The sequence below is a fragment of the Nilaparvata lugens genome, chromosome 7 (assembly GCF_014356525.2).
Source record: "Nilaparvata lugens isolate BPH chromosome 7, ASM1435652v1, whole genome shotgun sequence".
NCBI classification, from domain to species: Eukaryota; Metazoa; Arthropoda; class Insecta; order Hemiptera; family Delphacidae; genus Nilaparvata; species Nilaparvata lugens.
In genome coordinates this window covers 10932280-10950067 of record NC_052510.1, presented here as the reverse complement: position 1 = coordinate 10950067, position 17788 = coordinate 10932280, and the positions used below count along the sequence as shown (strand labels likewise).

The 17788-nt window shown below is 33.0% G+C and overlaps 2 protein-coding genes across 6 annotated transcripts in view; both read left to right on the top strand.

Moving 5' to 3' along the window:
* The window catches only part of LOC111056496 (trafficking protein particle complex subunit 10), a 42072-nt gene extending 39861 nt beyond the window's left edge, over positions 1-2211 (top strand). The window contains exon 21 of the mRNA XM_039433667.1: positions 239-2211. The gene's annotated coding sequence lies outside the window, so the exon portion shown is untranslated. The remainder of the gene's footprint in view (positions 1-238) is intronic.
* Positions 2212-4401: 2190 nt separating this feature from the next.
* LOC111059477 (zinc finger protein Xfin-like) overlaps positions 4402-17788 on the top strand; it is a 48422-nt gene continuing 35035 nt past the window's right edge. For 3 of the 5 annotated variants that reach the window (XM_039433659.1, XM_039433660.1, XM_039433658.1), the window contains exons 1-5: positions 4402-4536; positions 6905-7021; positions 9152-9277; positions 9807-9906; positions 14477-14598. In XM_039433659.1, the coding sequence (XP_039289593.1) occupies positions 4525-4536; positions 6905-7021; positions 9152-9277; positions 9807-9906; positions 14477-14598 (477 nt within the window). In that variant the 5' untranslated portion in view covers positions 4402-4524. The remainder of the gene's footprint in view (positions 4537-6904; positions 7022-9151; positions 9278-9806; positions 9907-14476; positions 14599-17788) is intronic. The other 2 variants (XM_039433661.1, XM_039433662.1) reach the window with 2 other exon arrangements.

Sequence of the window (17788 nt, the reverse complement as noted above, 5' to 3'; positions counted from 1 at the left end):
ATAGAATGAGATGTAATTATTCCAAATTGAATTATCTTGAAGCTTTAAAGAGGATCTTCACTATCCAAAAGCTAGTGATTTAATACGAAATGTATCGAAATTTAATTAAGATTTAATATTGTACAGTAAGATTTATACTTAGCATTGTATTTTCCGTTACTTACTCTAAAATTATGACAAATTGTAAGATTATTTGAAGCTTTGAAATTTCTTCTAAATTTTATTATTATCTTTTCAGATTTAAGAATGCGCTTTTTTGGAAATCGTATCCGTGCCAAATAATGCCAGCAGGAATGCATTCAATGGATAACGTGACATAATAGCTAAATTTATTTATTCATAAAGTATTTATTGTAATAATAAGCTTTCGTATATTTTTCTGTAGGATTGTACAGTGAATGTCGTTAAATGGTAATTTAATCATAGTTGAAACAATTTCAAAGAGATAAAAAGCGGTTAATTGTGTAGTGTTGAAGATGTATAGTGGTTTAAAGTCTAGTAACGCCCAAAAATACACCATCGAAGCTTGATAGTTGTGTTCTAGAGAAGCTGTCCAATTTTTTGTAAAATATGATCCTCTAAAGTTCTTCATTATTCATGTTATGAATTTTATAATATTTTCTTTGATGAACTTGCCATTAGTCCAATTCTGGGTTGATTGATGTAAATTAACTATAGAATAATATAAATAATGCTGAAAAATAACTTAGATAAAAACTGTTTTGAACCAAATGCACTGATTAAATAGTTGTGAGAATTAAATTATATTAATTGAAAATGTGATTGAGACTCGAAAACTGAATGATCCATTTATTGTTAATCAACATAGGTAAATGGGGGCTTTATTCATAAATAATTTGTGAAAATGTAGATTTCTCCATGAAAGACAGACATTGTTTATTATAATATTTGGATCCTCAGTCTGATATCATTTTAGAGCTCTATAAAATTTACTACTTATATTCATAGATATGAATTGACAAAAATGAATCAATAATTGAAATTATTGAATTATCTCAGTTGGGGGTACGGGAGGGTATTTTCTGGATTTCAGTTCATCCTGCCTATAAAGTTAGATGAACATAACCGAAGGTTCTGTTTAATCATGTTTCAGGCTAGGGTTAGACCAAACGAGTGAATGTCTGTTTTGAACAAAGATTAATAGAAAATCTGGTTGAAGCAAATTTGAAAACTCTAAAGTGATGAGATCTAACAGTGGATTCATACAGTTTTGGAGACAAAAATTATCATGATCTCCATCATCTGATATGTCGGGTTGTCTCTTTGTGTTTTATGCTCCAGAATTCGTGCTTCAGTTCTTTGCTTGTTTGGTCTAACCAATCCCTGAAGGTAAAACGGTAGGTTAGAGAGGTTGGGGGTTTGCTTTAAATGGCAATATGTTGGTATTAGTCAAAATGTTTTCATAAACACAACGTTAACCAAATGGATGAACTGAAATACAAGATGTAATTGATTGTCTCCTGATTATACTACTTATATATTTCTTTGATTTTTCAAATTGCTCAATTAGTGCGATTATTTTGAATAAGTAGATATTTCCATAAAACATCACTAGAAGCATTCCAAGTTACACTTTTCCATTTTTTATAATTTTTTGTGCTATGGCTACACTGTTATCAGTCAACTCTCAGCTTCAATCGTATTCTAGTGTAGTATCTCCTTGTTAATTATAATCTCACGAAAATTATCATTTTTCAACTGGAGAATAATAATTGAATCCTCTTGTCCGGAATCAACCTCACCGGATCTCATTACAAGTGATCTCTTTATTATCAGAGGACACTTCATCATATTGATTACGTTGGCATTAAAATTAGAAGTTTCAAACTTACTTTACTCCTTTCTCTAATGACAGAGAAATTGATGAAAATTGTGCATTGCAATATAGTTTTGATTTCCAAATTTGAAGATAAGTATAGCTCAATCTTAACTTTGAAAAATTGAGTCATGGTCATTCTAAAAATTGCTACATTTTTTCTCATTTTATTATGAATTCGACTAAGTGCTATATTTCAGTTGGGCTGTGACTGTTCTCTCATGTTATTAGAATTATTTCTTTCTTTGATATTCCTATGATAAATGATTCACTTATATTAAAATATTGGATATTCTGTTCGCTTCTTCGCTAGGTTTTAAGTTTAAAATAGAATGTTAAGTCTTTAGAAATAAAGAAGTACAGTACTAAAATTACTTTGTGGTAGTTGTCATTCTGTTAGTTATAATGTAATGATAATTTCAATATGAGTAAATATTTTTTTTCATTTTAAGATTCAGTGAATGTCTACAAAATCTTGAAAGTCGTGGTTGCTGTTTTTTAAACAACTTTTTCTCATTGTAGGCCTACCGATAATAATCTCAGCAAGCTGAATTTTGATCCAATTGAAAAACAATATTCTATTCTTAATACATTAAGAAACACAATTCCTTCGATTTTCAAATACAGAACTGTCAAATAAAATATATTTTATGGAGGATAGCGTTTGGTATTATAAAATATAACAATTATACTCTTGTTACCGCAAATAGACGTACTTCAAAGCTTTCTTTTGTCTTTGGAGATGAATTTCACTAAACCTCCACTGCGGATCGTCCCAATCATTAAACTTTATATTAAAACTGATAATAGTATTATTTATATTATCTAGTGAACCTTCAGATACTAAGTCAAACATAGGAAGTATAGAAAAATATCATCTGGACATAACACCCGATTGTTATTAGAAGTAAATCCAACAAGCAATATGTATATAATGTATGTACCTTGTATCTTATGTATCACTATAGATCGTTGTTTGTATTCAGTTATATTCGATACCTAAATAAATTTATTCTATCCAGTTATTCATGTTTTTACAGAGATCTATTATAATTTCTTTTGTCAAGTAATAAATGTATCAGTTTAGTTGTTCAGTATATATGTTATGAAATATATTTTTATAGTAAATTGATTGAATTTTTAATTTCCATATTCGTTTGTTTAGGGTTTGAAGCTCTTTCAACTCAATGATTTATTTATAAAAAGGGTGTGGTAATCAAAGCATGCATAAGCTTACATTATGCTTGTATTAATTGCAATGCTTAATCAAATTAAATTATAAAATATTATCAAATAATAAAATTTAAAAAAATTAACAAATCTTTGTGCAACCGGGCATGAATAGTGGAAAATTGTGCTGGGTCATCGATAGTAGCGTAATATCGATGGCTAAAATATTTCCGTCGATAGAAAAAATATCTGATGCTACTGATAAAAAAATGATTTTTATTCAAATCGATCACTAAAAATTGAGTTTGGTTTTCATACATCGATATGAATATTCGATACCAAACATCTATAATTAATAGGCTGTTCAGTACACCTTTTCATTTTTATTTAAATTGGATAATCTTTTTCAATATAATTGTTACGATCATTATAAGAGTGAGAAATAGTGGCAACTGAAAAAGTGGTCTAATAAGCGAGTTATTGGTTGTTGAAGATGAAGTGCTGAACTCCGTCTTTCCAGAATGATCATAAACGGTTTCGAATTTTTCATTGAAGGTTTTTTAAATACATTCAGTATAATATATCATTGGCTTTGTTCTAATATGCGGTTTTCGCTATTAATGCCAAAATAAACAGGTTATCGAATTTACAAAAAATGTTACTTTTTCATTTATGAACGATATGGGGAATAAAATGTTTTAGTTTGAAAAGATACATTTTTTGAATTTTCAAGAGAAGTTCTAATAATGTAGTCGAAACCGTTTATGATCTGGAAAGAAAACGGAATCTGGAAAGTTAGCACTTCAACAACCCTTAACTCGCTTATTAGACCACTTAAAATTTTCAGTTGCCACTTTTTCTCACTCTTATAATGATTATATCGAAAAAGATTTTCTAATTTAAATAATAAAAAAGTGTACCGAACAGCCATAATAGGCTACTGTATCATCTTTACCTTAGACCAGTAATAGAATGCTATAACTGGTCTAAGATCTCTACAGAACAACTGGATTATATTATCAGGCAAATATCATTTTATCAATATTGTACGATACATTCGAAAAAAAACAGAAATAATAAGTTTAGCTTGATGATTCTAATAAACCAGACACTGATATAACATTGTTCCTAAAATATCGGATTGAAATAACTTACTATTAATAATATCACGGAATAAGCATAATAGTGTTTCTTTCCTCTGTGATAATATTCAATAACATATTGATCAGAAAATATCGAACATTAAATATCGATATCGTCATAACGTCGGAACTACTAATATCGATAGTATTAGAGCCGAAATATCGATATTTCTATCGATAATATAGCTATTGATATTTTTATTAACTAAAAGAGAATGAGATCTCATTCTTCAAGTTGGTAATGTTGGTAAACTTGGTATAGAAGATAGAACAAAGAACAACCCCCAGCCAAGCGCACAAGGCAGCCCACGCTAATAAAGGAGTATTTACATTGATTTAGTCTCCAGTATTTTTAGCTATAATATCGTTAAAATCATGGAATGTATTGTAAGTATCACTGTATATTTTATTATTTATGTAAGTCCTTTTTGTTGTTTTGTTATAGGCAATAGGCTAACAAATTTTTAAAGCATCAAATAATACGAATAGGCGAATAGCCAACTTGACTAGGTACTCGAGATACCAGACAGAATAGAATAGAATCGCTGTCTTTATTTTCACTTTCTATTTCCATAGGTAAGGAAAGTATTGCTTTCCAAAAAAATTCAAGGTAACCTAATTTCATGTTTTCTATACGGTACGTTTCAAGGTCCCCTGAGTCCAAAAATATGATTTTTGGGTGTTGGTCTGTGGGTGTGTGTGTGTCTGTGAACACGATAACTCCATTCCTAATTATTAACCGATTGACTTGAAATTTTAAACTTAAGGTCCTTATACCATGAGGATCCGACTATAAGAAATTCAATCTAAAATGGTGGATGATGACTAAAAAACCATGTTTTTCACGGTTTTCTCGAAAACTGCTATAACGATTTTCTTCAAATTTATACTAACTTAGATAGCTATTTATAAGCCCCATCAACTGACATAAGTCTCATTTCTGGGAAAATTGCAGGAGCTCCGTAATATTCTTGAAAAAAATGGCGGATATATAGGCTACAAACAACCATGTTTTTCACGATTTTCTCAAATATAACTTGACCGATTTTTTTCAAATCTATTAACTATAGTGAGGTCCACGTTATAATGGCAGTGGATAAAGATAGAAGAATAGCTATGTCGATTCTCTGCATTAATTAATTATATTTCTAAACTGTAAAAAACATAATTGGTATCGTTGTGGACCTATAAAAAGATAGTACCACCGGCTTTGTCGAATGATAGACAAGGATAGCAAAACCAAAGTTGATCAAATACTGTTATTATAACATGGACCTCACTGTAGCATGAGTCTCCTCCATGAGAAACTAACAGGGGGTCCACCACATCCTTGAGAAATTCACTTTGTAACCTCCTTCTCGTGCTTGAGGTACCTAGGTGGGTAAAGCAGTTTATTCAAAAGAACACACGTCGATATTTTATTTGTAGAACAGCTGTTTTGACAACTTTTAAAAAATCCTCAAATTTCATAATTCAAACAAAGGAAAATGTACTCTGAAAACAATAACAATAGTATAATTGTAGTTTTAATAAAATTATTCAGCCGCCAATCGGCATAATGTTATTCCCCTAGATTATCCTCGTTTAAGAATGAAGCTTATAGATCAATGAGCAAGGAAAGTTGCGTGAGTGTACCACACCAGATTTTTTACCTAGGAGGGCAGTGTTAGGGCGCAGCCGGCCCTCTCTTACACTCAACCCTCAAACAGACTGTAAAAGATCAAAATTAAAATATTATTCCAATATTTCATGTTGGGTTGAGCCAAAACGGTATGAAATCTTTAATTGAAATTTTAATATGTGGCTGAAGTTGAAAAGTATAACTTATTTCATTTATTTATACATTTATAGTTACAATAACATTCTCAACTATGAATATGATTGGGAGGTCCACGTTATTATGGCTACCCTAATGGCAGTGGAGAGTGGAGAAAGATAGGAGAGCAGCGTTTCCAATCCACTGTCTTGCCAGTGCCTTCTATAAAGGATAGTTGATACTGGTATATCTGATGTATGGTAATAAGGCAATATTACCTGTTCATTCTTGTTTGAAATAATAAATAATTTTATAGTGATTAATGAATAATTAGGTCTCTTATTGTCATGAACATATTTTTTTCTAATATTTGAATAATGAATTTTATACTTGAGATTAGCCTAGATATATTTTTCATTAGGGCTACGCTTGAAGAGGTTAGGTTAGGCTATAAAAATGTAAGTATACCCTTTTCAAATTTGTTTTTATTTACCGTACCATAAAATTTTAAAAAAAATCGTACAGTACTTGAATTTTTATTTCTTTCTATTAGCCTAAATATGTTGTTAATTATTACTATATCTTCCACATTGTTAAAGAACGATCTGGAATCGTTGCGGAGCTAGAAGAGGATAGAGCTATCTGCATGCATGGTACACAGTCTACATACATTGTTGTATGATCACAGGAAAAGGCTTCGAGCATAATTTTTTGATAAAAGTGAAAATTCATTATTAATTCATTTTCTTGGCGAATAGAATATTATTGATCATTATTTATAACAAGAAAGAACAGTTGATATTACATCAGATAGACTGTACCGGTATCAGCTATCCTCTATAGAAGGTAAAGAATATTGGCAACACTGTTCTCCTATCTTTTCTTTCTGCAATTATAAGGTGGACCTCACTATAGGATTCAATAAAGGTACAAAATGAACTTCCAAGCATTTTATTGACTCTTGTACTCTATTAAACCGGTTTCCTCCCGTTTTTAAAGGTGGATCCTGAGCCATCAAAGGTCTCTGATGAAGGGCCAGTAGAGGTATCAGACATCAAAAACATGATTGATACAGAAGACAGGCTTGGTAAGCTGGAACTTCTCGAAGAAGAAGAGGTAACTTCATATGCATCCAAGTATTTATTCGGGGACGCGACAGTCGAGGACTGCGACATTTGAGGTCTGATTTTCAGTCTTCTACGGTCGCAGTCCTCAACTGTCGGGGCTGTGGAAAATTTTTTAAAGAGTCCCCAACGGTATTTGTAATAATTCATTGATTCCAAGTTATGAAGCCAGACACAACTACTGTTCTCTCTTCATTTCATTCTTTCTTTTCAATATTCTTCTTTACTTTGTTATGTGGAATAAGTTGGGATTAATAAACACACTATCGTATTGTTGAAGTTTGTTTATTAATTCCAACTTATTCCACATAACAAAGTGAAGAAGAATATTGAAAAGAAGGAATGAAATGAAGAGAGAACAGTAGTTGTGTCTGGCTTCATAACTTGGAATGCAAGAATGAACGAAAGAGTCAACAATGCAAGAGGAACGAAAAAGAGTCACAGAGATGCAGAGATCTTTCGTATCTTTATCACCATAAGACAGTATTATCCAATAAAAACATCAATGCAAAATTTTCCTCTATTTTTCAAAATCTTGCGAATTAGTGATGTATAGTATCCAGTTCACTTCAATAGATAAGAATTTGAAATTTGAATTTGAAATTTTGAAATTTGAATTCAGTATGCTCCAAAGAAAAGCTGCAAACACTTTTCGGTACGTCTTTTCACTTTGTATTAATAATAATTTTGAAAATTATTTTTGCATTAAAACATGTAAAACTGAAGAACAAGGAGAGTTTTTTCTAATCTTATTATATTGTCTTCCATAGAACGCACTGAAATGTGAATTTCCTCCATTTCTTAAACATGGATTTGTAATCTATAGGTGCGTACAGATATACGCGCCTCCAACCCGCCCCGCGCACGCTCCGCCGTCGTTCCACCATCGCTCCGCCCTCGTTCCGCCATCGCTCCGCAGTCGCACCGATCGTGAACGTTACGGGAGATGTTAGCTCTTCTCGCGTTCCACTGTTGCTCCCCGGTCGATCATCAATCGCTCTGCTCGAGTGACGTTAGGTTGCGGAGCAGAGCGAAAGTCTGTACGCACCTTTAAATGTACTGACAATTTGACATCCAAGTTTGATACTTTACAAAAAAACTTTGCCTGAAGCCTTTCGCTGTGATGATACAGCAATCTATGACGACATGAGTATCATGCATGTCCCAAGACCTGAAGCTGGCCTCTAATGGTAGAACATGCATGGTACACAGTCTATAGTGAGGTCCACGTAATAATGGTAGTGTTTGATTAGCAATGGAATTGCTATCCTTGTCTATCATTCAACAAAGCGGATAGCGCTATCTCTTTCTCGCTTTGCCCTGTTGCCAGATCGTCTTTTAACAATGCAGAATCAATTGACAAAATATTTCATCCTAATTATGAAAATTCATTTTGAAATTATTGAAAAATATAATTTCTTGCTTATAATAAAATATAATTGATTATTTTAAACGAGGATGAACAATTAATATTACATCAGTAAACCTGTATCTGCTACCGTCTATAGAAGGCATTGACAAGACAGAGGATCGGCAACGTTGTTCTCCTATCTGTCTCCACTGCCATTACAGTATAACGTGGACCTCACTTTAGGATTCGAGCTAAAGTTTTTGATAGAATTGAAAATTCATTATCAAAACATTTAAAAATCATTTTCTTCACGAGTAGAATAGGTATTATTGATTATTATCTATAACCAGAAACAACCGTTGATATTACATCAGATAGACTAAACCGGTATCTGCTATCCTCTGTAGAAGGCAAAGAATTGGCAATGCTGTTCACCTATCTTTTCTTTCTGCCATTATAAGGTGGACCTCACTATAAAATTCAATAAGATATAAATAATAAAAATATAAATCTAAGTACCCTATTTAAAATAGTTTACTCACAACATGTTTCGGTTATATGATGCCATTATCAAGACTTGATACATGCCATAAATTTAACATGGTGTGAGTAAACAATTTTAAAAAGGGTACTTGGATTCCAATTTTCATTTATATTTTCAAGATTAGCCCTAACGGAGAAAATGACGATCCAATAAGAGTACACAATATAAACACAAGTACTTTATTGATTCGTGTGCTCTATTAAACCGGGTTTCTTCATTTTTTGAAGGTGGAACCTGAGCCATCAAGGGTCTCTGATGAAGGGCCAGCAGAGATATCAGACATCAAAGACATGACGTATACATTCGACAGCATATCCAGACTTAGCGAGCTGAAACTTCTCGAAGAAGAACAGGTAACTTCTTTTGCATCCAAGTATTTATTTGCTTTATTTATTCACTAGCAGGAAACCCGAGCTACACAAGAGTCTAATTTAAAACATGACAAACTGGAAACTTGACGTAATGAAATCTTGAAGAATTGAAAATAGACCTACAACCATCCTCGGTTAATTAAAAATCTGAATGCGAAGTTAATCAGTTGAGTAGTTGAGACGTGATGATGCGTCAAACATAATTTTCCTATCTCGTACGTGTAGGGCCTTTAAGCCAGCTCTTCACTTTATTATAGTATATATTTCAAAATACAATTTCAATGGATGATTATAGCCCATTTTAAATTCTTCAAGATTTCAGTAGGTCAAGTTCTCAGTTTTTAAGTTTCTTTGAAGAACACCACGGGTTACCTGCAAGTTTTTTCATAAAAACAGAAACGTACCTTGTCTCATATCACAGTTTATCTGTTATTATCAAATAAATAAATGATCTTGTCTGTATAATTTGTTTGTGTATTATCTATTGTATTTATAATGTATATATTTGCAGGTATCATCCACCCCTGTACAAGTGGAGCAATCAATCTCAAACGAAGGAGTCAACTTGATGGAAAATGAATGCAAAGACAAGGAACGACCATCTAACAAAGGTTGGTTGATCTATGGCAAACATTCTGCTCTTCAATTGAATTACTCTCCACCGCTCGTAACTTGGCCTCTGGAAGGAATGCAGTCGATCCAGTTTTAGGCGTGACATATGGCACTGGAGAGCCAGGTAGCGAGTACACACACGCTGTGGTCTATTTGCCTTCGCCAAATGTAATTGAGCAATTTCCATCCCACCAAATTTGTAATTTAACCAGCGATCTATAAGTAAAATTACATCCTAACGTTTTTAGTCGTTACATAAAATAATAGAGTTTAAGATTCAAGTTCAACTTTCAACTCAGAATTCAACTTTTTCGATGAGACTAGAAAAATCATTGGTTTTTTCTGAATATCACTTTGCTTGGACTTATTATAAGATGTACTAAAAAGGGTGGATTTTATGACAATATAACGGGGATAATGGTTAAGTTACTCTCTATTGGGTTTCAATATTGTTCATCCAACATATATTTTAGTAAAAATAAATTAAAATGTACATCCATGTCGTGACAATTAGAAGTATAACTATTTTAAAACAGCTACTAACTTAATGAAAAAATAACACATTATTTCGACGTTTACTCCAGTCAGCTGTGGAAACAAAACTGAAAGCTGAATGGTGAATAGCTTTATTAGTGAGCACGGTTTGTAGTCACACTACCGAGTCGTCAACAACATGGCGCCACTCGTTCATTTCCCCCCTACGCCTCAGACGTCAGAAGCCAAGTTATGAGCGGTGGACAGTACAAACTATAGTGAAGTCCACGTTATAATGGCAATGGAGAAAGATAGGAGAACCTCTTTGCAAATTCTCTGTCTTGCCACTGCCTTAGCTGATGATACCGGTATATCTGATGTAATATCAACTGTTCATTCTTGTTGAAAATAATTGATTATATTTTAATCGTCTAGAAATATATTTTAAAATGATTGAATAATGAATTTAAATTGTTCAGAAGAAATATTACGTTAATTATATTTCCAGATTGTTAAAAACGATCTGGAAAATTTGCGAGCTAGAAAATGATTGTCAAACGATAGACACGAATAGCTACACCAATGTTAATCAAATACTGCCATTATAATGTGGACCTCACTATAGTACATTTATACAGCAAGTTATAACAGTATAGAAGCTCGCAATATCATTGATCATTCTCCTATAAGTTTTATTTGAGAATACTTTCCACGTCACTATAAACATATTTTAGACCCGGACTCTTAAGAACACTTAAATCTTGAATCCAATGCACCATTTTAAATCTATATGGAATCTATAGCTTTGATGGTTCATTAGATTCAATATAAGTAATTTAATAGGTGTTCTAGAATCTGACTCTAATTTAATATAACTTACTTCTTATAAAATGAAAAGAAAAGGATCTATATTTGCTGGAAACATTTGCTCAGTCTTCTTATTACCGTAGTGATGTCAGTTAAGATCTAAATGTCTCAATATGAAAAAAGATAGCATATGAAGAAGATATCCCAAGGTATAGGAAGTTTATGATCCAAATTTCATTGTTTATTCTTTATTGATTGATACAATAAGTACATCATCAAAGTGATAGGGAGAGAAAAAATAAACCAACCTTGTGCTATTCCTCTCCCAAATTAAGATAAGGTTACACATAGTTCGAAATAGGTCAAGTCTTGTAGTTGTTCACTTCACAAGACAGTTCTAAATTTTATTATTTTCACAAAATAAATTATATTCAAGCCGATAGTCCCAGTAGTTGTTTTTCTTGACGCTATGTGATGCTGTTAAGGGCCCTACACACCTACGGATTTGGCTTGCGGATTTGGCCTGTCTTGGCTCGTGTCCTTGAACGACTCGGAGCAAAATCACTACACACTAGTAGTAAGCAACGCGAGCCCGGCCTGCCCTACTTTTCAACGCTATCCTCTCCAACAAAATCTAAATCGTCCAATAATGGAGATAGAGGAATTTTGATTTCAGATTTCAATTCACCGACCCCAAATTCTTTAAAGCGTTAGTCCCATTTTCGAAAATACCCGAAAACAAGGGAGTTATGGCTGTTCTTAATATAGCTTTCTATTATCATAGTAAAAACGTACTAGGTTAATAAGATAATAATTTTTTGCTCACAAAGGGGAAGGTTTCTAGAAGTGTTTGAACACTTGAAAGTTTAGGTCTAAACATGAACATTTATAAAACTTTTTTTTTAATTTTAAACTTTGAAAAGATGAATCCAAATATGAAATCAGAAAATCAACTATGAATATGAAAAGAGTTGAATATGAATTCAACTCTGACCATTTTCACTTCCATTTCCTCCTTATTGTTATGTTATTTGTCTCTCTACATACACACTCTCTCTCTTTCTCTCTCTCTCTCTGTAACTGAATACTTTAACAGACTTGAACTTATGAAGCTGCGTGAGAGTATATCACATCGTGCTTTGTGCTTCCTCTATTGAAAACTAAAACCCCTAAGTATCTGGCAGTAGAGTACCGTTACTTGGGTGATTTTGGTCGTGGAGGAACGCGGCATGGATCCCATCTGCTGGCTGTCCCAATACATAGGACTGTGATGTACAACAAGTCGTTCCTTGTGACAGCCTGTAGTTTGTGGAATTCTCTGCCTCCTGAGCTAAGGCTTGTTGAGGGACATTGTCGGTTCGGCGCGGCTGTCTTGTGGTGGATCAGAGGTGGTGGACTCGGCTGGAATGTTCACTGAATCTGAAAGTGTGTGGGTGTATATATATATATGAGTGTATGTGCGTCTGTGTACACGATATCTCATATCCCAATTATCGGAATAACTTGAAATTTGGAACATAAGGTCCTTACACTATAAGGATCCGATACCATCAATTTCGATCAAATGCAATTCAAGATGGCGGCTAAAATGGCGAAAATGTTGTCAAAAACAGGGTTTTTCGCGATTCTCTCGAAAACGGCTCCAACGATTTTGATCAAATCTATACCTAAAATAGTCATTGATAAGCTCTATCAACTACCACGAGTCTCATATCTGTACAAATTTCAGGAGCTGCGCCCCATCTATGCAAAGTTTGATTTTAGATTCCCAAATATCGGGTTTCAAATACAGTTTAAAGAAAAAATTTCAAGTGGAAAAGATTGTGCATGAAAATCTCTACAATTAATGTTCAGTAACATTTTCACCTAAAATTGGAAATAAGCTCAAAGTTCGAGAAAATAAGATTATTAAATTGCAAACTGTTGGCAACTGTTGATTCTATTAAATCATTCACTATGAAGAGATAGCAGACTTCGTGTGTCTGTAGCGTTATTGCCCTGTCACCAGCTGGATTAGATCTTTAAATAGTAGACTTGAGTTGCGTGGGAACACTAGCGTCAGTTGATCAATTTTCATAACGGTAAGGAAAGTTGTGTGAGTGCGCCACACCAGACTTTTCTCTATTCTCTCTTCCTCCTGGATAGGCTTTCTGGATAGATCTTATAATTATTATAACAATTGAAATGTCATTTTCCAATTATCTACTAATTTTTCTTTTTCTTAATTGCATTAATACTATTTTGTTCATGATACTATCGTTTATTTTGTTTAATTATCTGGATATATATTTTGTAATGCTGTTTTTGTGCAATGTGTCTGTCGAGACCTAGCACACTATCAATAAAATCAATCAATCAATCAATCTCTCTCTCTTTCTCACACAGACACACACCAACTCTTAATTCACACAGCGTAGCAGTAGATAGAGAATTGAACCTTTATATTTAATACTGTAAAGCCTCAACCAGCTCCCAATAAGTACGGTATAGAAGTTTTTACATCTTGTGTAATATAGTATTTAAAATACTATGACAGCTCATTGATTGAAAAAGGTTGTCATACTCGATATTATCCTGTAAAAATAGAGACAAAAAATTGTGATTCTATTTCAGCTTCCTCATTAAAATTTCGCACAAGTAGACAAAAATAATATAAAAATAAGTACATTTTTATTGAATAAAAAATTGAAATATGTTTATTCTACAGCTTATAACATTTTTTGGGAAATACTGGTATTATTATTTTACAGTACTAGTACTTTCTTGCTATAAGTTCAACCAAATTCTTCATAGAAATAGAATTCTTCATTAATAACATTAAAGTGCTCACAGAGTTTTTATTTTCGACTATTTTAGAGTTCCCGCGAACCATTCTACTAATTCAAGGGCGCTGAATCCGAATCTGAAATCAAAATTTTGCTATCTCGATTTTTAGGCGATTTCGATTTTTGGTAACTACACGCGCCCGGCCGGGAGAGCCTACACACTCACGGATTTCGCCCGAGCCGAGCCAAGACAGGCCAAATCCGCGAGCCAAATCCGTAGGTGTGTAGGACCCTTTAGTGTCTCATAATGTGCCGTTCATATACACTCTCACTCGTTCAATACAGTAATCGACAATAATCGGCTTGAAATAACAGTGAAATTTGGGACACAAACAGTATATACCAAGGGATATCCTCCCATGCTATCATCTCACATCAATATAATTTTGTACACTTTCTATGTGAAAATTTCTCTCCAATATTTGCAGTGTAAAGTAGTATGAACGTTCCGTTAATGTTTCAGAGATAACTCTACCCACTGCCTATGTCAAACTGTATCGCATTGGATTGCTGGATAGAATTGCTAGAACCCTTCACCAAACGCAGCGCTCTGATGACGATTATGATGATGTTGATAATGATTATGTAAGTATTTTTCCAAATAATTTTAGATATAGACCTATGGTATATTTTAATGTTCCCTTATATTGAAACTGATTGGGAGGAATTAATGAACTCCTGTTATCTGGCTCAGCCAGACTGGCTGGGTTATTTTGGAAACCAAAATTCTATCATGAAGAATGAATCATCCAAATTGGGTACGGTACCATACTGAACATTAAATCGGAAAAAAATCAGAATAAATTATTCAACAAATAGTTCAGAAACTATGTTTTAGAATCAATTCATTCCTTACAATCTCTCATAGTTTGATTCTGTAGCCAATCAATGTAGACCAACAATGCTAGAAAAGGTTAGTGCTATCTGCTTTGTCGAATGATAGACTAGGATTGCAAAACCAATGCTAATCAAATACTGCCATCATAACGAGGACCTCACTATTATTGGCAACTCTATATTTAATATCAATCATCCTTAGTTGAATTTGGCACAAAATCTCATTACAATATACATGTGGAATTATATACATTATGAAAACTTTTAATGTATAATACAATTACAAAAATTATATCATGAACACTTACTAGGTTCAAACTAATGGGATGTTTGATAATTAGGAATTTGTAATAGAGAGAGAGATCTAAATTCTCTTCTCTATTTTCTTGGGATTATGCCCGGCGCCAATCAATCCCTCTAAGATTGATGAAAATGAAATAATGAAACTTGACAGGGTTATGAGTAAGGTAGATACAAGTGAAAGGCCAAGTAGAATAACAATGGAAATTTATTGAGAAAAAGAAAATTAAAAATTTAAAGCAAAGGTTAAACAAACTATTTGAAATAATATTAATTAAAATAAATGAATTAGAAGATAACAAAATCGGAAATGATAAAGTTTACAATGTTATGTGAGAGGAGCCAAAAAAATTAATAAAAATATTTGAATAAAAGATTACAGAGAAAAATAAGTAGTCTAGTTATTAAAACAAAATGTTAAATGAAAGTTACCGGAGTTCATAACAAAATTTAATTTGAAAAATATTTAATTCAGAACTTTGTGGGCTACTAGGGATTTCTTGAAAGGCTGGTGGGATAAGATATTAGTAATTAGAATATATGGTTTAATGTGAAATAAATAACTCACAAAACCTTTCTGAACTTTTCCAGTCAGGGCTCTATAATCGTCTGGAGTTCGAGTACACTTGACACTTCACACTCAAAATATCACTCAAAACGCACTACTGAGAACCGAGAGAGCTAGCACAAGTTGCACCCTTATTTATGGGCAATCCCCACCATGCCTACCCTTACTACCCTAGAGTCGCCACTTGGTAAAATGCCATGTGCTCTGACAGGCAACAATTGTGAAAATATATACTTGTTTTAGGTAGCCTATATTAAACTTCTAAATAATTAAAATTAAAGGCTCCTCTTAAAAAATATGATAATATATTACATTATTTATACCTGTTCTACAAAATTGCAATCTTATTATTTAGATATATTTTATTATTTATTGAGATGAATTTGATAAATACAGGTGTAATTTTACAGAATTTGTATAGCATAGCAACTATTGATTACATGCACACACGTTAGCTTCTCATTTAAATAATATTCAATTACACTAATTCAAATTTGTTATAGGGAAAATAATCAAATCAAATAAGATTTATTCCTCAAAAATATACATTACAGGAAATTAAACACACTTTACATAGATACAGGAATACCCCTACAAGACTATTCGTCTGTGTAGGGGTGAGTTCTGGGTAGCCTGAAATATATCAGGCTGCTAAGTAAAAGTAATAAATTAAATTGTGAGGAGAAAAAATAAATATTAATATTCGGTTTATAAATAATGAATGAGTTAGATAACTAACTACAAAGAAATTATATTTACTTAAAATATAAATAGAAGTAATTTGAAAAGTTAATGGAAACATTTGAAAGGAATACTAGTAAAAAAAATAAAATAAAAATAGATAAGGAAAAAAATTAAAAAAATGATAGAACATGATGGAGCAGGGACAAGCGGAGCCTCAGGTAAGATTCTGGAATTGAAAAAAATATATATGAAGGGATTTGAATAAGAGAAATGGAAATATCTGGGTGAATTCCAAGCATCGTAGAGGATAATAGATTAATGCCAGTACATAGACCGAAGCAGGCTTTCAGACATTTCTGTGCCAAGGCGGTATAGCCACCCCTCCACCATACGCTTGAATGCCGGCACACTGCATACCTACCTCCATACTGATTCTAATCTCAGCCGGCAGATTCCTGTACAGAAGTTGAGAAAGATAGAAAGGGGTTCTCAACTCCAGTCCTTGAGCCACCCGCGGCGTCGCAAATCCATGGTTGACTCTAAATCGTGTGGGGTAGGTGTGAGGAATTTCGGGTAGAATGTTATATCTATTTTTTTTTTAGAAAGAGCAGTAGAGATTTTATGTAAAGTTGTCTAATATTTAAAACAGGATATTCAGTAAATAATTCAATTGTTGGGTAGTGCTGTTCCTTTTTCAAAACTGTTTTAATTATTTGTCTTTGCGACACCAACCAGCTCTTTATTCTGGCCAAATCAGAAGTAGCATTTTTGAATACATCGTCCCACTGTTTTCCTGATGATACTACAGCTGTATCATCAGCAAATAGAAATATTTTACTATTAATGTCAAGCAATGGGAGATTGTTAATATAGATTAGGAAGAGAATTGGCCCAAGGGTACTTCCCTGCACAACGCCGTAATCAACCTTTTCCAAACCACTTCCACTGTCATTGATCTGGACATATTGTGTCCTGTTCTGTAAGAAGCTCTTAAACCATAGTAGAGCAGTCTGCTTGATCCCAACCATTTCAAGTTTGAACAATAGCTTCTCCCTATCAACAGAATCAAAGGCTTTAGCAAGATCAAGATAAGTTATCATTAATTTGCTTCTTATTTTTACTTTATCAGCTACATATTTTGATAGGTCGAATAAAGCATCAGAAGAGTTCTTAGATTTTTGGAAACCATACTGTGATGTGGATAGAACATTATTTTGGTCCAAGTACTGCATTAACTGGGTCTTTACACATTTTTCAAGAATCTTAGAAGTAATAGGCAGAAGAGAAATGGGACGGTAGTTGGTGTAATCATTTTTTGAACCTGACTTATAGATGGGTATTACCTTTGAGATTTTGAGCATGTCCGGAAATTTACCTGTCTGAATA